This window comes from Porites lutea, chromosome 2, assembly GCF_958299795.1.
Source record: "Porites lutea chromosome 2, jaPorLute2.1, whole genome shotgun sequence".
Lineage (NCBI taxonomy): Eukaryota > Metazoa > Cnidaria > Anthozoa > Scleractinia > Poritidae > Porites > Porites lutea.
In genome coordinates this window covers 2265442-2286651 of record NC_133202.1, presented here as the reverse complement: position 1 = coordinate 2286651, position 21210 = coordinate 2265442, and the positions used below count along the sequence as shown (strand labels likewise).

The following is a 21210-nucleotide window of genomic DNA, read 5'->3' as shown; positions in this document are numbered from 1 at the left end:
ATAAGTGTATATTACTATTACTACTATTACTACTAGACAGTGACGTTTAGTCGCATGCTATGTTATGAAAACCTCTTTTAGAATGTCTAGCTAGAGGCTGCAGTCAACTTTGCTTTTATAATTGCCTGATACCGGCTACAGTATAGAGACTGATCTGGCCTGAGCCAAATCGTTGTCCGTTGTTATCAGCGAGATAAAGTAGCCGACTGAATCAGCTCTTCAGTACTGGACCCAAGTCCAGCTTTGAGCCCTACGGACGTTGTTTCTCGAAATTTTCGAGCTCAACCTGTGAACTTGCTCAGTTTTATAGCTTGTAGCCAACTGATTCGCTTTATCGCTACGTAGTAGCTATGGGATGTTCAGTTGTTTCGTTTGGCAGGATCTTTGCGTATAATCACACTTTAGTAGAATGTCTGTAATTTACTGTAGCTAGAGCAGTTGAGTGTGCTTCTACCCTGGAGGGCTACCCAACAAAGTTTTATACGAAGAGACTCCACCCTGAGGTCCAACTCTTTATCCTTTTATATACAATTTTTGACAGAAGAAGTACGGTAATCCCTTTGGTATACCTGATATTTATAATGATATTCAGCCTTAAAAAGGTTTCCCTTTCGGGTAGAGCCTCCCCCTGTAGGCCATTATAGAAATTAGGTGTCCCCCGGGGCTTCCACAATAAAAAAAACATAAACATTTACAAGCAATAGAAATTAGTATATACACACTCAGTGATCTTAGTGATTCAAGCAGTCTGATTGGTTCGATATCTCGGACTATGACGTTTTAGTAAAATTCAACTAGTGGTCTATTATCAACGCTGCGTTCTGATTGGTTGAGCTACTACTAGGCTAGATGTTATAGCCCACTAGTAGCGAAAAACGCCGGCTTTTTGGCGGCAAAAAAGGATTAAGGTCTAGCTTTAACTAGCTAAAAATTTTTTATTCTTGACCAACTAGTTGGATTTTACCAAAACAATTATTCCTCTCGCCCTCATGGCCTTTAAGTAAATAGCCCATTCGGCCTTCGCCCTCATGGGCTATTGACTCAGAGCCAATTCAAGCTCGAGGAATAATTGTTAAATATTCACCGCACTAGGCGGTGAATATAAAGCAGAACAAAATCGCTGTCGTGAGCTGGGTGTTTTGCCAAAGTTTCATGGTAAGATCTTTTTGAAAATACACGAATATCCAAGTGTTGATGACTTTGAAGGTAAGAAAAGACTCCATGCATGTTGTTTAAATAGTATGATTTATTGTGAAGTGGCTTACTGTATAGCTTACTTTTTGTACGTTCGAAGCTATGTTTACCACTACAAAGCAAAACGAGGCCGCGTTGTCACTGTTTTGTGATGTCGGGATTTTCTCGCAAGACCAATTTTGCCTATAAATAGAAGTTAATTTATGGAGAAAAAAGGAAGGCAAATATTTTCGAAAATTGTACGTGCCGGCAAGTTAAAAAGGTATTAAGAACACTGCAGATAAAGATCTAACTTCTGCGCATCCACTGTTTACGGCTTCGTGTTCACGCATGAATTCACCCGCCAATCAAACTAATCATTTTTTAATTGTTTCCTTTCTGATTCTGTTGAGATCACTTCGTGTGAATATACTAAAACAATTATTCACCTCAGGCTCAGTTAATACTGTCGAATAATCCCCTCGACTAACTTCTCCTTCGGGGAATAATTGTTAATTCAAATAAAAGTATTATTATTGTTATCATCATCATCATCATCATCATCATCATCATCATCATCATCATCATCATCATCATCATCATCATCGTTATTATTATTATTATTATTATTATTATTATTATTGTGGCAGCCAAGCGTTCATAGAGACGTTGCATTTTTATCATTCCATGTCGGCTCTTCGTATCATTGCGAAGCTGAATTTGCCAGGTGTTGCATTGTTCACCCATCAATAGGAAACGTGAGATGGGTTTGGTAAAGCCAGAAGTCACCCCTGGAGTATTTGATAGCTTGCATCATATATATGGCGCCACTCTGAGTGGCTGGCGCAGCGTTCGAAAGAGGCGGAGGGGAGATCGGACGTGCGAGGACGCGAAAGAGAGAAGGTTTCCCCCAATCAAGCTCTTCCCTTTGGAATGTCTGACACATAGACTTTAATTTAAGACCCATAGAGACAGAAGGGCAAAATGGCGACTCCAAGGGACTCGGTTAAGGTGAAAATAATCTAACAGGAAAAAATTGTTTCACAATTTTTTGACATTTTTGCTTTCACTCTGAAGAATAAAAAGTTGTACATTTACCATTTACAATAAGTAGACAGGGTATACGCAGTTTATGTTTTATATGCAAAAAACAAAACTGCTATAGGTTCGCACGAGCAATTAGCGTCAGTGCATATGAAAACACTCTTAATTAATATGAATCTGACGGATCTGTGAATATATATCGCATTAAAATAATGTGCCTAATTAGACGAGTAACGATGTAGAATAAACGAAAATAGCTTCAATGATGGGATGGATTTCATTATTTTTGTGTGTCTTGTCTATGAATCCGACGGATCTGTGAATATATATCGTATTAAAATAATGTGCCTAATTAGACGAGTAACGATGTAGAATAAACAAAAATAGCTTCAATTATGGGATGGATTTCATTATTTTTGTGTGTCTTGTTAAATTTTAAGTTCAAAAAGAGTTGATAGTATTAATCGTTTGAAGCAACAAGAACGTGAACTTCTTGATTATATATCTGAAGCATCTCTAAAGTTCTCATTCAGTGACCGGGTTTCAAAATCGAGGTCAGCTCTTTATGAAAAACTTCTTTGACAAAAGTCTTCTTTAAAAACCACAGAAAGCTGTCTTACCTATTAAGACTCACGCAGGTTGCTGGAAGGGTCACCTCTTTGTTGACGTAGCTTTGACTTGTTGCTTTAAACAACTAACAGCAACCTTCGAGCAAGGAGGTGGGGAGAAAAGCAGACCCTCTTGCGTTTTTCTTGATGTTCTCCTTCACGGTTCCTGAGAGCATGAAGAAACGAAGACGAAGATATTTCCTGGTTTTACAAGAAAGGAATATTCTTCCATGATTTTTAAATGAGATAATTTCGTCACCCCTTGCAAGGTTTCTGTAAAGATAATGGACAAAAGGTTCTAACTGCCTCCGACTATGTATACCGCAGACCCCGCGAAAAAAAGGCTTGATAAATGGTAAACTAAGACGAAAATGGACATGTTTCTTTAGAAAACACTAACCCGCAAGCGTGCAGGAAAATAATATTACTGTGAAGAAAAAATAGAGTTAAGCATAGTTCCAAGCGTCAACTTCTCTTGTATTTCTGACTTATTCTATTTACAATGAACATAAGTTCAATTCACAAGGCTGTTTTGAAATGTACTCTAGTTAGCACAATCAATATATAAAACAAGAACGATCTGGTTGCACGGAAAATTTCAAACAAATGCCTTTCTTTTGTTAACACCTTTGCTTTGAGTTGGTTTCTTCTGCGGAAAAGGTGTCGTTGGTGACTTTTCGCAAAGGAACGAATATGATATGGAAAAAAAGAAAAAAAATAGCTATCAAAAGTATGATAAATTAAACTACTACTACTACTACTACTACTACTACTACTTTTGCTACTACCACCAAATTAACATTTACAGTTTCCTAGCTAATTAAAGTCTAAGTTGTAAGCACACCGCTCCATATACTTTTTAATTTTAAGTTTGACGTTCTTTTATGTCTCCTTAAAGGAATGTTTCTCAATGAGAAGTTCAAGGACACTAAGTCAGTTTGGTTCGGTAAAATCTGTAATTTTCAAATGCGTCTCTCTTAAAGTCCTTAGCTCTACTTTCTCTCCCGAATTAGTAGGGACCGTTTTTCCTTTTCTCTGCCTTTTATCCCCCTGCATCACGCTGTAAGCAATGGTGGACGCCATGGCAAGTTCCACGAAGCGGCAAAGCGATTGAAAAGTCAGCCATGGCCAAGGCGAGGGGTGAACTACTTTGCTGTACATACCGTACACGCCAATAATAGAGTAGAAGTGCAAACCGCACACAACGAGGCCCAAGAGGCTGGTAATAAGAGTAACCTTTGCGACTTTGGTGGTGCTCACCTTCTGTCTTGCGTTTCTTGAGCACTCATCTTTCTCGATGATGCTAAGCTGTTTTTGAACCTGGTTTACGTGTTTTATTAATTTGCAGCCGCTGTAGATGAAGCTACCTGCAAGTAACAGGCTCCAGAGGATGAAAAACGACTGGCACACTATCAACAGTGCAGCAAGCTCGGGCTTGATGGATGATGTTGTTTCCGCCGTGAAGACGATAATAAAGTGGAGCACTATGACTGCAGTTAAAAACTTAACATTCTGCAACTTGCTTGGGCCAACTTTTAATTTGGTGATCTCAAGAAAAGCCAGGTGGATCAAAGAAAACGCGGATGTTAAACACGGATAGGCGATACCAAAGAGAAGAGGCGTCAACCATTTAGGATCCTCTACTCCATTTTCCCTGGACTCGTACGGATCCAGGAGCATGTAAACCGCTCTCGTAGCTCCAAGGAAGAACAGGAGCAAGTTGATAGCTAGAAACAAAGGTTTACGGCAAAATCTCTTCCTTATATTCACCATCACTATGACAAACATAGAGTGAACTGCCAGAGAGCCAAACAGAACACCGAAGCCAATCCAGTGCAGTTGCCATGCCAATCCCCAGATTTTCTTTGCAGCTGGCCAATCAGGGCCCGGTTCAGCCAGAGCATCTGTGGGAATATCGCCTGTGTTACTTGTGGAGCTTGTCATGTCATCTCCTACCAAAACAAAAACAACAGTTTATTCAATTGTCAAATAATTTAGGTCTGGGTTACCCACAATTAGCAGAGCTTTCGTAAATTGTAATAAGCCGAGCTGTCGTGAATTGTAATAACACATTGTAATAAGTCTTGAAAAGGAACATTAGACTGTTTTAGCAACAGAACGGGAACGTCAGTTTACGACGGCGCGCGCAAATCAAGCAACTGGTTTGACCAATGGCAAAAGTGCAAATTGGGCACCGGACGTCGTGTTTAGTCCTCTCCGCGAGCTTTCCCCTCGTCAACTGACGTTGCAGTCCTGTTGCTAAATCAGCCTAATAATTCACCAAGAACTCCATCTTTACATAACCAGGATTGTTCTTTTCGACGTACAAAAATCCCACAATGCAGCTCAGCATGAGCTCATTGCTCAATAGGTCACTTTCAAGTTCCAAAAACCGCAACGATCAAAACGAGGCTAAGAGCAAAACCTTTTTGTGATAATGAGTTTTATCTTCATTAGAATAAAAACTCACTTACTTTGCACTTAGCCTTGCTCCGTAGGGCTGGTAGGAGAGAACCCTGGGAACGAGGTTGGAATGTCTCGAGCGTACAAGGGGGGTTGAAGAAAGAAGAACTTGAAAAAGAACTTGAAGAGGGACAACATCCTCGTGTCAGAACAACCTCTTCTGGAAGAATCCTAAATTAAAGCTTCCAAACCGTTTTTATTGAAAACACGGCCTAATTAAAGCCCAGTGTCAGTAGAGCGGTAGAGAAACTCAAAAAAAACTCAAGGTAGCAATATCTTCTCTTTTTAACCATATATAGCTAGATTAGCTAATTTATTACTTATCGTTGTCATTTATCGCGTGCATTTCCACTGAACTTGATAGCCATATTTATAGGAATTAATTAAGCACCATACAGAAATACATTCACTTTAATCCGAAGAAGTATTCACAAAATCTCGAGCAATACTGACAAGAAAGCGAGCATGCGAGCAACTGCAAAAATTTTGGGAACACGAGCAAGCGAGCACTCGTTTAAATTTTGCGAGCAAATCGAGCAAAGGTAAAATTTTGCGAGCAGTTAAAAATTTTAATGGACAATTCATCATCCCTCATTAAGGTTCAGCAAATTTTTAATGTGGTATGTCTGATGTCTGATGTCTGATGTCTGGTGTGGTATCAAGAACCCGAAAATTTGACGGAAAAACACAAAAATGGCACTCTTTTTGACCGCTTGGTTAGTTCTTAAATAAGAATTAATGTTACGTTCGAAATATATTAAAAGGATCTCCTCTAGTCATTTTTAAAAACTTCCTTTTGCCTTTTAAACGGTACGTTGAAATTGTCTTAGTTTGCATTTACTAGTTGAGAGCTGCGCGCAATAAAAAGTTCCGCTGTTTGAATCAACAGTCAAATGTCAAACAAATGAAATGACTCAGACAATGCAAAAGGGGCAGAATTGCTCACACGGAATTGTGCATGTTACACCGAAATCTTGGAAAAAAAATGAATCACCCACTCAATCTTATTTCACTTTCATGCTTTCGCATTGGCACAAGGAGGAAATAATTTTACTTGACTTTCTTCTTCTATACACTTTGAGGTACTTTCAAGTACTAACTTTATCCACGACATTTTAGCTTAAGCCGGAGGAAGATGCAGTCAAACCTACAGTGTACAACGGTCACCCTCGGGAAATAGCAAGGTGACCGTTATATGATATTTAAAGGCAACTCAAAATTTTGGGAAGTTGTCCGGTACGTGACCGTAAGACACAAGGTGACCGCTATATACGAGAAGGTGAGGCTGCAACACTTTAAGGTAATTGAAAGTTAATACAAGTTTGTTTTCTTCATTGCTTATATTACTGCACCAAACTTGCCATGGGTACCTTTATTAATTTTTTTTTTCTGAACAACGCAGTAATGAAGAAAGAAAAAATTCTCTTGTGCACTTTGTTGACTTTTCAATCTATTTGATATGACACAATGTGCGACATCAGCTAGAGCAAAGTGTCATCTTTAGTAATGTAACGATGATGACAAAACGCAGATAGAGACGAAAATTTGCCACGGAAAATGTTTTAGCCTGCGAACGGCAGACGTTTCTCCTCGCTCATCGCCGCTGACGAACGCGGCGATGAGCGAGGAGAAACGTCTGTGGTTCGCAGGCTATAAATGTTTAGCCCCAGAAGAAAAACGGATTATGAAATTCCTTACGAACATAAACCTTCTTTTTTGTGAACGGCAAAGTGTTAAGCCCCAAGAAAACACACATCTTGAAATGTATGAAATCAATATTGTTTGGACAAACTCTTTATCATATCATTCTTAGACCCTCAGGCGACACCGAACAATTTGTTTAATTGAAAGGGTAAACTTATTGCTCATGATAAAAACAATGTTTCTCCAACATAGCCTAACATAAATTAATTTATACGTCAGTGTAAAATTATCCTTGCAATTGGTAATTCACATTGCGGTATCTCAACGTTAATTCAGCGAAATGTTACTTATTGACATAAAGTTTTCTTTTCAGAAACACTTAAAACCGAAATAATTATCAAAACCGGTTCCTTTTTTATTGATCCTTTCATAATTTCTACCCCTACTAATCCAGGTGACTTTCTAATTTTTGCAGCGGTTGCTTAATACTCTAACATGCTGTCGACTCTGCGTTATTTGACTAAACTAGCGTCGATTTCAGAACTAGAATACATGACGCTTGAGTACTTAACAAAACGAATTTGTCCGGAAGGGTAAAAAATGTTGTAAAGAAAATACGTAAGCGAACTTACCTCGAATGCAACCCCTAATTTCTGTTGGGTGTTCTGTGCATTATTGGGTGTCTTGTGCAATTAAGAAGGGAGGTTTTTTTTGAGATTGCATTTGTGTCGACACACATTTGCCTCGCTTTGAGGCGCTTGCTTACGTTTTGCCTCACTTTGACGCGTTAACTCACGTGGTGATTCGTGTGTCCCGGGCGTTCATCTTTACAATTTACAATTTGTATTACAATTCACGACAGAACACGGTATGCTTGATAGTATCGTTTTTTTTTGGGAGGAGGAGGGGTAGCCTCCCACGCAGGCGTTTTTAGGGGAGCTCGTTTTTCATCCCTCCCCACAAACGCCTGCTCAACCTTGTGGGGAGGGATGAAAAACGAGCTCCCTTAAAAACGCCTGCGAGGGAGGCTAGAGGAGGGTGGGCGTTCAGCAAACTAGAGGTCTCCAGATAAGTTGTGTTTTGTCATATCTTAAAACAAAGATTAATCGTTACAGTTTCCTGGAAAAATTTTCCTTGACTCTCTCTTCCTACCTCCCCTTGTTAGTTTTCTGTTATAGCAAGGATCTAGAAAATGAATCATGCATGTATATTCCATGCGATTAAAAACCGGAGCTCAATTAAATGCAACCTCGTCCCCAGGGCTTTTCCCTTAAAAAAAATGGGTAGGGCGGGAAAAGGCCCTGGTATCGGCTGGTCACGTGTCCCCTCGTACACCCTAAAATCCTGGGTGTAATAAATTAGCGCTATGTGAAAAGCTAAAATTATGCGTATCTTCACACCGCGCGATCTTGGGCGGCCTCTTATATCTCTTAACGATTAACGAAAGGTTTTACAAGATTTCCTTTTTGTCACAGATACTGGTCATGGTAATTTTTTGCTTTCCTTCGATTTCGATTTACATTTGTAAAACTTCTGTTTATAGAGCGGTATAAATGACTAACAAGACAGCTATCGTACATGCATAAAGTATGTACTGGTAAAGTCCGCTTTCTCGACTCTTCTGATATTTTATTTCATTTCTTGCGAAGAGGGCCGCCGTACACAGCCTAGTTCTATTCACCTTAACTCTTAGTCATATCACAGCGACAAGCGTTAGTTTAGACTTAGCCCGTATGACCTGTATTTTTAAAAAATTGATTGACCTCTGCGATCACGCGTTTTTTTAAGGGAAAAGCCCTGGGGACGAGGTTGGATTAAATGCAACTGGGTTTCAATAAATATGTTTTAAAAGACGATCTGGCTTCGATTCTAGTCAACTACGCCTACCTCTGAGTTTAGTTTTCCGTGCCAGAAATGAACTGTATGTGGCGTTGATTTTCTGGACGACGCATTGCGCATGGCATATATGGGTTTTTTACACTGACAACTTGTAACTTACTTTGTAGCTTACTAAATCAGGACATAATAAAACTGACTGGTGTTTACATTCAGATAACAAAATATGAACTGTAATTTTTTAATTTGTATAAATGTTTTATGGTATCTGTTAAGGAAAAAAATGACCCAGCAGGCCCTCTGCTGGGTAAATAATCAATAATTCATCTGTTGAACTCAGTGCTCCGCTAGCTTTTGTTACGAAACGACTTTTCTTCTCGAAGTCTTCATTTATTTGCAAGCCCTGGTACAATTTTTATACCATACAACTGAGTTTTAGTGTAAATGTTGTGTGATGTGAAAAGTACGGAGGGTGGATGGAGTGGTTCATAAGGTGCATATTTATCACTCAGTAAGAATCTCTGATGTACCCAAACGAACCAGACTCTAGCAGGCGGCCGGACTTCTAAATATTGCAAAAGAACTGTAACGGTTTATAGGCTGTTTCATGAAATCTAAGAAAGTCGTAGATATTTACCATATTTTGGTTTATAATGGATACTTACGTTTACTCGACGTATGCTTTCAATTGTATCCTTTCGTCTCGAAGGCGGTTTTCGAGATCCTTTGATTACCTAAATTATGCACAAAAGTTTACCTATTTGATAAATTATACGGTTTGCATGTGCATTAAAAGAACGGCGTACTAAGCAAATTTCAAATACACATACCTCAAACCTCGATCGAAAGCAAAAAAAGCAAAAATGAAACGTGCAGACATAACCTATGTAGGCAGACTTAACTCTGTGTCAGACTGCACATAGAATCTCGACGTATTTAACAAGTACTGTAAGGACTCAAGGCTTTACCGCTAGCTTTTTAACAAAAGTTTCATTTCATTTCATCACCTGTTTCAACAAAGACTCTCTTCTCCACTTCAGCGCGCAGTTTGCAACAATCATATTTTTTCATGCGTCGGTTTTCGCAACCCATATTTCTTTGTTATTATTGTGACTGAAATCAAAATATGTTGCCCCCACTAAAAGATGCGCGCTGGGACAATTGCTTATTGCTCCAGAAAACATTAAATTTATTTTTATTTTGCGTGTTTTTTTTTGGACAATATATTTGTCCTTCTTCTCTTTTAATTGCTTTAGTGCACATCCATTCTTTCTTATCTTCATGCGGGCTACGTCCCACTTCCTGAACATTAAGTCCTATACAGATGCCATACCGAATGTAAATAAGACATATAACTTGATGTATACTTTTTTCAATAGGCGAATTTAATTTAACACCTTCAAAGAAAATTTCTTTCATCAAAAAGTAACCATCAGCTACTTTTATTTACTTTGTTGTCGCTATAGTCAACATGGACACACTCTACGATTTATGGTAAAAATTAACCGGCCAAGAATGTGTCAAAAGCGGAGTCTCTGTAGCATTTTCAACTGATGGAGAAGGTTTTTCTAATTTTTTTTTTCTCAGATGATTATGACCGCAAAAACTTGACAGACCTAGAGAAAAGCCTCTCTGCTTATAGTTTACTCTGTTTAAGTTTCTATTGGGCGAGATGGCTTTTCGTTCTAAGAGCCGGCCTTTCTTGAATAGCAATAAACAAAGGGGGAAAGTGTTTTTATTTTAAAATATCTACGTTCTGAAAAATAAGCAGAATTCACAAGGAGAATGTGGAAAGAATACAATCGAAGGAAAGTGGCAAACCTGCAGAACCTGTGTTTTTACGCCTTAAGCGATTGGAGGAAAGCACTTGCTGGCGCTTGCCTGCGGAAAAAAGGCTTGTTCAGCAGGGAGGCTTGAAAACCCATATAAAGTCTCAGTTGGGTTTATCAATATTCATTCAAAGGAGCATTGTCATGGCTGGCTAAGCCAAGCTACAATAAGTAATTCCATCTGTCAGGCCCAGTTCAGACTCCGCTCCATTCGTGTGCCGAACCTAACATGAATTAAGTACGGCAACTGAGAGAACGTTGTCTGAATCAGTTTGGTACGGCAGTAAATCGAAAATTAGCTTAAAAGATAATAATGTTTCTCCTTCAGTAAACTAATAGATTACATTGCATGCCTTGAATCTCTGCACAAGTGATAGTTGGTTCAGGTGCCCAGCTGACCTGGGCGAACACCTGCTTCTTCAGTCTTTTGTGTCGACTTTTACCCCCATCAATTCTGTAATTAAGAAATTTCACGTCAGGAGAGATGAATTGAAAATAAGGAGTATGCTAAAAGCTGGCTCGGTGACCGATGTAGATCAAGTAACCACTAGCAGGAAAAATTGACGAAGCTAATAATATGGGCGCTTCATTTTACCCAGTTTTAGTAATCAGTAAATTTAATTTTCGGTCACTAATGACGGTTGAACTTATATGATTTCTTTTAGTGCTCAAATTAGAAAATTCTGAAAGACTGAGACAGCAAAGCTACAATGAGCAACTTTATTGAACTCATTCAAATGAATGCAGATCCAGTATATTATCGGTACGAGGTCGATGCAGCTTATCATATGTCATTTCTAGCCCTTTCAATAAGATATCTTGAAGATAATAAAAAAAAATAGTCTCCAACAACACTTTTTCGTTTGTGACTTCCAATTTTTGAACCATATGATTAAACCTAATTCGCTAAAAAATCACCTAAAAGTAATTTTTGCCTAGTGTTTCTTTCGTGAGTATAGCTCAATGAAAACTAGCCGGGGTTCTTATAACTACATTTTAATTTAGACTGTTTGCAAAACGTTCTTGTGCACCCAGTGTACAAATCAATCTGATTCTTACTAGGTTTTGAAGCCAGTGATGACCAAGTTCCCAGATTCGAACTAAGTTTCAAGGAAAGTCGATTTAAATCTGACAACGCTATAATTATCTCGGGATTGACATATTCGGCAGAAACAAAACTTAAATAGCGACTGCCCACCAAAATAAACATCTCAAATGCCTAACTGACCTATGCCACTGATATTAGTATTATAGAGGAAATAAAGGAAGATGTAAAGAATCGACCATAAGAGGACACAGGAGAAATCTGAGCCCCAGATGGGTTTCGAACCCACGACCCTCTGAACTCAAGAAATGTTTCTCAGGATATTCAAAATTTCAAGGTATGTCATTTAATGATGTATAGAGTAAAGTATCCAAAAACCGTCTTAACCTTGGTTGATATTTTCTAGGCAATTTTAATACCCGCTATAGCTTTGCCGATTTTAATGACAATCACAGTCCAAATTTAAAATTGATATATATCGTCCTGTAGACAGTTATTGGTACACAAAACTTTCAGCTTGTGTTCCTGAGCTGCTAGTTCAAACGTAGCACCTCCGTATCCTCATACTTATACTGGTATATTCAATATGATCACTGGTCAACTTTATTTAATAAATTTGTTGCATTACATCACAAATAAAGAGAGATTTCTCCTTGACCTTGAAAAATGAATATTGTCAGAGGGCGCCACTTATTTGTTTTAGCAACCAACGGAGGCTTTATCCTATCTTGCAAACTGAACGGTCGTAAAGTTAAAGCACGAAACCTTCTTTTTGCCGCCAAACTAACCCCCAAGATACTAGAAAAAAGATTCTTCAGTTGTCCAATCGACAGCTCATTTTCTGTTCACCCAAGTTAAGGCAACAACGTTTTTAACGTCTTTATTAAGCTAGCATATCGGGACGCGTTTCGTGTTCCACCTTCTGTTCCTTCTACCAGTCTGATTCTTTGACTACGTTTTTGCTCGTTTACCAAGTGGTTCCCTTGCCGGTCTTGAAGCCTGAGAATCGTTCAGTGGCGGATCCAGAGAAGGTGCCCGGGCCCCCCTTATTTGTAGGCCAAATTGAGACCCGAAGGGCCGAAAAAAAATTTTTTTTTGTAGACTGCCCCCCCTCATCTCAGGGTCTGGGTGACCGAGCTCTCCTTTATCAATTCCCATTTTTTTTTCAGGCTTCGGTTTATTTTGAGAATCATTTTTGTCAGGGGACATTCCCGGTGCTCAGTTACGTGCTGTTATAAGTAAAACGATCATCGTTGGCGAGATGAGGGGAGTTTTCATCGAGTTATTAATAAGGCCGTTTATACGGGAGAAAATAAGCTGCGGCTTACTCTGACCGCGGCTTAATTAAATAAGATGCGAACCACCCGTATAAATGGTAAAAAACCTACGTTCACGGCTTATTCAACCCGTGGCCAGCTCAAACCGCGGCTTATCCTGGCCGAGGAGTTTTGGGCTGGGCTTATCCAAACCGCGGCTTACCTTGGACGTGAAATGCACTCAAACGTTGTCTGCGGCTTTAATGCTGAGGCCGTGAAAGAATGTTGCGGATGCTCTGTTTTCAATTATATCCCAGACCTTCACGGCCGAGAGACTCGCGCTGTAGTGGCGGGAAAATGACCTGCTGCACAAGAGCTGCACAAGAGAGCCGGAAATTTCGTCTAAACCCCACCTCATCCATCGCCGGAACATCTCTTTCAAACCACTCGATTATTGATCACTGACGAACTTTTCGTCGAGGTTTCCGCAAAAGTATCGCAACAACCCCACACAGCAATCTCGAAATGTATGATGTTAATTTGAAACGAAAAAGATAATGTAAAATATGGTGATTTTCCAGACCAAAGCCAATCGTTTCGATTTTTGCTCGCTCTGAGCCAATTACGCGAGGAACCAAAACAAACTACATCATTATTGAACCGGTCTGGCCGCGAACTAAGCCGTGTGTGAAGAATTTATATGAGCTGTTTGCGAATTTGTGTCTTATGAAAGCCGTACTTGTATAAATGGTTCCTTTCGCGTTTAATCAGGGGCACCCAACGAGAATATAGTTCAAAACCACTTAAACATAGCATTGTTAAACGTATTTTAGTATTTAAACTGTAGATATAGGCATATTTTTATCACCTAAAAATTTTTCATCTGTTCGGATTTCTTAGCTGAAAGTCTCGAGATCCGAAAATCATAGGGATCAAAACTTACCTTTTCGAAAATTTCACTCAGAAAAAGGCTCCCGAAAATTCTAGGTGAGCTTTTTAGGGTAAAAATCCGTTAAAATGGGCAATTACACCAATTTTTAGATGTTCGAAAATCCTAGGAGAGGTAGGCAAGCAAGAAATTTTACAAAAAATGTTCCGAAAATTCTAGATCTCAGATCGTCGAGGGCCTCCCAGGGGTTTTAGGGAACAAGGGAACATCGCCATTTACTTTTAGGGAACAGGGGATATTTCAAAATAACTTTTAGGGAACAAGGGAACTGTTGAGGGATATTCGGGAACAAGGGAACATTGACTTTCGACCATTTTCTAACTTTTGGAGAGATTTCCACTAACTGTTTATGAAGACATTTCCGACGTTTCTGTAATTTCACGCATTTCCGACGACTAAGCCTGGCGACTAATCTTCACAAGTGAACTGGTGACGACTGGGGACGAGTTTAGAACGCGTGGGAACCTGGGTTGAGTGCTAGATTTAACATAAAGACCATTTTGACCCTGGTTGTGGAAAACACGTTTTCTGAGATGAGAACGGGTGCCAGTGACATGCCGTTGCAGCTTGAATTTGACTACAGGTTCAGTAGAGCGATCAAAGAACGCTTAAAAAGACAGTGCTCTACACCATATTCATACTTTACTAGCTCTGGTTCATACTACCCACACACCTTTGTATCTGCAAGCTACTCTGACCTTCCGAAATTACGTCCCCCAAAGACAAACAAGCTAACTAGTCAACAAGTTCGCGAGATGAGGAATTGGAGAGCTGTCCACGGTCAGAGTTTTTCCCAAAAAACGGTGCGCAATATGACGACCAAAGACAACCCAGGAACTCCCCCCATTAATCTATATGCGGTGGGCCCACCAGATGTCCAGCCACTTGATTTAACCAAATTAGGAGACCACCATTCAGTGCAACAAATGCCACAGAAAGAAGTGACAGAGTTTCTGTACACGTCTAATCAGACAGTCTGTGTTAAGCATGACAAAGGGTGCCCTGAAAACACCTTGGTTCTCGCCTGCCTACAGGAGAATGTTAAAGTTGGCATAAAAAAAGTGATGGCCAAAATTTTTGTTCAAGATCCTTTTAACCCAATATGCTTTTCGGAAATTCAGCGAAATACATTGAGGCAGATAGCATTATTTGTATCTTGACGACCTACAAACATAATCAAGATGTTTTGGAACTTAAGGAGGAAGAGCTGATCCTACTTCAGGATGAAATTCAACAGACAAGTTATGTCCTCACTCTTACATAGGCGACAGAAATTTCTGCTGATGAACCAGAGGTGATGCGGCATTCATCAAGGAGACGAAAGAGGCGTTTTGCTGAGGATTATCTCTACTATGACTAACGAGGTAAAACTTACGAAAATACTGACCATCGAAAACTGAAATATGATTGAAATTCTGGGGAACATTAATTAATATTTCTGGGGATCAAGGGAACATGCAACAGAATTTCTGGGACCAGGGGAACTTGATGAAAGGGAATTTCAGGGAACATCTTAATTTATTTTTGGGGAACAAGGGAAAAACTCAAATTTTTTCTAGGGAACAAGGGAACATGTACCCCCCCTGGGAGGCCCTCATCGTCTTCCGGCCCGGGTTGTTCGAAGCATGGTTAGTGCTAACCAGCGTTAAATACCATGGAAACCTATACATTTTGATACCTCTTAACCAACGGTTAGCGCTAACCAGGCTTCGAGCAACCGGCCCCCGAACAGATATTTTCCGAAAATTGACGTTGGGTGCCCCTGTTTAATTATGGCCAGAGTAAGCAGCAGCTTATCTTCCCTCTTATAAACGGCCCTGTTGTCAGTCGTTGTAAGTTTAAGAAAGGATTTTGTGATTGCATGGAGAAGATTCCGTACTCTTCGATATATTTTTAACACTCTCCAAGGCATTGATTTATAACTTTTTCATGTCCAGGCAGCTCCTGAAAATTTCCGAGCGCTTACGAACGTCTAAGAGAGCAGGTCGTGGCGGACGTCAGGCATTGTGATTACATTTTCGATTTTCTGTCAGTCTTGCCAAATCAATAAACTGAAATAATCCATTCACTTAGATTTACATAAAATAAGAAAATAGAACAGGCAAGCATCGCATGCAAATTAACCATAATTATTTTCAAAAAAAATACTAATAAATAAAACGTACTTTTGATAAAATAATAATTAAAAGCATTCATAATATAAATGAACGTTTATTAACTTGTTGACAGCAGTTTAAAATTTTTCTTTCCTTCGGTCGTTCATTAAAAATTCTCAAAACATCATGTTTTGACGTCAGTTAGCGATTAGCGATCATAAGAATCCCGAATACATTAAGTGCAGGCAATATTCTAGTGATTTTATTAGAACAGTTATCAGAAAATCAGGTTGATTTCAAGTGGCAAGTCGCGTCCTGTGTATTTTCGTCTTCCTTTTGCCGAATGATCGTGATCGAGTTTACCAAGCCCACAACTGACCTAACTCACCGAAGAAATGTAATCAGGTTTTCTTATCGCACTGATAAAGTTCATCACGGATGTTTTTCATCTTCTGTGTGCTGTGCTGAAAATTGAATTATCTCCCTCATTACTGAACCATATGCTTGAAGTTTTGAACGTCACCTCAATGTTGTTGTAATCAAACGCGCGAATTTAAAAAGTCACGCATCTGTATGTAAATAGAAGGCGCTGTAAAAACACTTTAGGAGATGGCAATGGAACTTTTAGCTTTATAAGCGTACTTTACGGAAAATAAACTATTTTAAAAGTGTTTACTTAGTTCATTGGAAGACCTTTGTCTTTTTGAAATCGACTGTCTCCTCAGTTCATAGCGTCGTGGTTAAAATCAATAGGGGCAAAATTGATCATTAAGCGTGAAGTTAAACTCTTAGAATTGACGTTAAAATACACTTTTAGGTTTTTGCACCATGGAGTAAAATTTTATTGTAGATTTAGAAATCAGAGCACCATAAAATGAATGAACTAGATTTCACTAACAGAACTGCATCTATTTTATTTCGCACAAAGAAGAGTCGCATTAACTGTCATTTTCTCTCAACTAAAACGGCGGTATCCCAGGACAATATTCTCGTTTGTTTACGTATCGAACCTGGGATAAAAACGCAACATTTATGTACAATTAGTTTATCACTTCAGAGGAAACTCCTCTGAAAAGACTTGAAACAGTTTCATTAAAAATTCAAATGCTGCAGCATTGATTTCCGCACTGGCAGCAAGAAAGCGAGCAGGAATTATTAAAAATAACTGTTTGAATCAACCTTATTGTGCTTTCATTGCATCATCCTGTTCTCCCAAAGATGATGTCCCCGCATTTCCATCCTTGATTTTCTGCTCCACTTCTCTATCTTTGCTCGAATCCGAACCGTTCCTCGATTTTTTCTCTTTTTTCTTCGCACGAGGGATGCGTTTTTTCTGTCCAAGCACACCAGAGTGAGCAGCCCTTTCTAAATGGATCGAAGCAAAATCCCTCTTGTCCGGGTCTCCAAAGTGTCTTTCCGAGCTCTCTTTTCGCCCAGTTTGAGAAACTTCCCATGGAGGTAGTCTACTGACTTTCCGACCGAGATTTTTCTCGTACATGCTCGTCCAAACCGTCGCTTGATCGTCTCTAAAATCGGAATATTTACGTGCGTACGCTTTGCCATAGTCATGAATGGCCTCAGCTTCCCAACTAGCCATGGGGATCGCCTCGCTTCCATCGTCTACCTGCAAACAATTGGCCATTTTGTTGTCCAGTTCAATGAAAATCGTTTTGACCTACAATAGGTATCACCTGTATGCTGTGAACGCATACGCCGCGCTGTTTCGCAGCTTATTTCGTATTCTGTCCACGCATGTTTGATCCCACTCAATTGCGTGACCACAATAAACTCCCGCGTGTCTGTTTGTTCTTTTTCCAAACACCTCCGCAAAAATGATGACCACCTATTGGACGCAACTGCATAAAGCTACATAGTCTTTAATATTTGAACTTTTGCTTCAGAGTCAAATAAGATAACTTGACGCAACAAAGTTAGGGGTCATGTTTCGAATGCTAATGGTTTTGCCCCGAGGCAAGGTTATTTAATCCGTAAAATCAACCTGGGTGAAGGCCAGTTCTATCTCTGACATCACGTCATCCGTCTTTCAAACACGCATGCTGAAGCTTGCTTTAGCCTAAATAAAACTCAGTTTTAAAAAAGTTCTTGCAAGCTCGTTTGATTTATTACGTGTAATACAACAACAAAGGACGCTTTTTCTTTTATAATTTCCATATTTTTATACGTCACAAGCATCACCTTTTCTGATCAGTTCTGGTTACGTCCAAATAAGGTCACGTTAAATTTCGTATGTCTGTCACGTGACATTCAGCTTCGTTATCAATCGCAGGAATCGGCTCCTGTCAAACCTCAGGGAATATACGAGTCGCATCTTCAGATCGTCACCTATTTCTCTCAATGCTTAAGGCCCTTGAAACTCGGATAGTTTCAGGTTCAAAACGTCAAGCAAAGAATAGGAGCGTCTTCACGACTTAATGTCATGAATATGGCACACTATTGCAGGGAGGTGGAGTTAGGGCTCGCCTCGACTACTATCGATTTGTTAAAAACTTCAAAACCGAGAGAACCAATTACTCAGACAAGTTAATAATTTATGGGCCTTTTCGCTCATAATTATCGCTTATACTAGAAATGCTAGCAATAACCCTCGCGAAACTCGGTTTGGTAGCGGCACTCAGGTTAAGCCCTGTCGGTCGGGGTTAAGAACTGGATGGCTGACCTGAGCGAATATCGTCGTGGAGGTCCATACGTTGTTCTTTCTGTTCTTCTTCTTCTTTTATGCGAATCATATGGTGTTATCTTTAAAAGTGTATTGAAAAGCATTATTTCGGGCTCCGGATTTAGAAAAAAAATTTAAAGCACAAATATGTCAGTGCGTCGCTTCATGATTTTATTATACTTCGGTCCGTAGTACAAAGCTGAAACTTTGCACACTTTGATCTATATATCGGCGGGGAAGCCAGCAAACTAATAAATTTGGGTTTTCCACACTGTAAAACGAATTCCAGTGGAGATTTCAGGGGAAAAAGACAAGGTTTCGACGGTAATTAAAAAGCCAAACTGAAACGCACTTTAGGGAAACATCGCGCGACACATTCAAAAGCAAACTTGTCTGCGAAGTGAGACGCACTAAAAATTGCTCAGTGTATCTTGATTTTCGCTATTTTTTGAAAATACTGGCCCAAATTGCCTCAATGTTTCACCATTATTGGGTCTGTTCTTCTCTTTTGTTTATGGTTTGGGTGGTCGTGATACAACGATTGTAAGCATTTTTTCACGGACAATATTCAAGGTGTTTGTCATCTATAGCAAACCGGTTCGAACCTGTGGAACTGTTGCCTGGTCCCTAAAATGTTCCTTGCCGTCACACTGGGGACGTCAATTGGGACGCGTCGCGACTTTGTTGCTAGGCAACTGCGGATACCAAACCGATAGTAAAGCCAAATCACACTTAGCCTGCAAAGCACAGACGTATTTCCGGTCGTCGCTTCTCTCCCTCCGAAAAGTAATTTTTCGGAGGGAGAGAAGCGACGACCGGAAATACGTCTGCGCTTCGCAGGCTAAATCACACTCTGCTGACGATGTCTTCACGCTGCTGAGGTCAATTGGGACGCCGTTGCGACTTTGTTGCTAGGCAACTGTGGACACCCAACCGATAGAAAGATTTATGACTAAAGCCAAATCGCACTCTGCTTGCGATCCTCGCGCGTTCCACTCCACTCGCGCGAGGCACTTGGCGCCTCGCTTCGCTCGGAAAAATGATGATTATGAGATCTTCATGGGTTCATGTAAGTATGTAGCCGACAAAATGCAGCCTTTCATGACAGTGCTGACACGATTTCTGGTTTATCCATGGAAGGGGCCGGTAACAGAATATCAAAGTTTCTTGTGTACTTCAGGAAAGATTTAACCTGAAAGGTGATCGAGATGACAGAGGATTTAAACACATTGCGCCCTACTCGTGGTAATGACAGTGGAACTACTGGTCCTTAAAAAAGTTTTCAGCTGGTTGTCCTTAGGGCCAGATACAGAAACGGAGCACAGTTTAGAGCGAGCAAATTGTGATCAGGCGATGTAAAGAATGGTTTCTATCTACATGATGACAGGCTTCAAAACTGTTTCCAAGTGCAAGGGAGTCTTCGCCTATCAGAAAACACTGGCTGAATGAAAAATAATTCTTAAAATGCTTTAGAGTTAATTGGAGATACTGCCAAAGACAAGCCACCTCACATTCATTTTAAACAACAGGAAATGGAACCACACAAAACTGTGCAGTGGAGTGAAGTTATTTCATGTTCTCATGCCAGTCAGTAAACATCCAAATAATCGCTTAAGTTGCGAAAGAACACAAAACGGAACCGCCAAATAATCGGTGTATAGGCAAAATAAATCAAAATTGGACAAGATTTGTGAGACGCGGATTGCCCTTGGGTGAACTTGCAAAAGGCGTCAACTTGACCCTTTTTTAAGTTATCATGTTCATATGACCGATATAAATGAATTAAAGAACTTCTTTTCGTTTTAACGTGCTCACGAAGCTGTCCTAAAAATAACTTTTTCTTTGCCAGAAATCGACAAAAATGAATTGTACGAAAGCAATTAAAATGCTAGATTGCAAAACAGTCCGTATTTTTGCGTATTCAAGTACGCGTCAACAGCCAAGGGAGGCTGAAAACGGAGAGCGAGACTGGGGAGCCCGACGCTAAAAATACGGGCCTGTGAGGCGCGCGCGTGAGACTATTACGCTACTCTTCGCCTCACTATTTTAGCGATGTTGTCATGCCTTTTCTCATTGGCTGACACCTTTTCCATTGTTCTTGGCAACACCACCCGGATGGTTGGGCGGATCCGTAGAACCACCGAACAATACACTTCTCACCTTTCATTGGAGAACGAGTGGGAGAATGGAGAGAGGACGGGGTCTTACGGTCAGCGGTAATCATTGCATGCGAAGGAGCCGAGGCTACGCTAAACCGATTTTGAGAAAAAGACCGACTGCGGTTTGCACTCTATGAAAATGGATTGAGGTTCACGACTTAGAAAGAACATCATCGTGAAATTAAATATGTTACACTTAAATCAATTCCCAGTACGAGTTGTACCTAAAACCTAAAACTTCGCTTGAGTAAAATATTAAAAAACACTGAGCTTCTAATCAGCGTGTAACAGATTATATACTCAAGTAAAAGTTTTTAAGCAGTCTTCGGACAAACGGATGCATTGCATGTTATTCTAAAGACATGAGTTCATTTTTAGATAAAACAGTCGTGTATGACGGACAACCATTTCCAAATCCATTATTCCATGGT

At 39.9% G+C, this 21210-nt stretch overlaps 1 protein-coding gene across 1 annotated transcript; it reads right to left on the bottom strand.

Moving 5' to 3' along the window:
• Positions 1 to 3737: 3737 nt before the first annotated feature.
• LOC140926483 (proline-rich transmembrane protein 4-like) lies at positions 3738 to 4769 on the bottom strand. Its single transcript, XM_073376217.1, has one exon. The coding sequence runs from the start codon at positions 4767 to 4769 to the stop codon at positions 3759 to 3761; it is 1011 nt and encodes a 336-aa protein (XP_073232318.1). The 3' UTR covers positions 3738 to 3758.
• Positions 4770 to 21210: the final 16441 nt, after the last annotated feature.

What these genes read in the sequence shown, in the direction of transcription:
- LOC140926483 (XM_073376217.1), bottom strand. Translation starts at nt 4,769, where the DNA reads ATGACAAGCTCCACAAGTAACACAGGCGATATTCCCACAGATGCTCTG.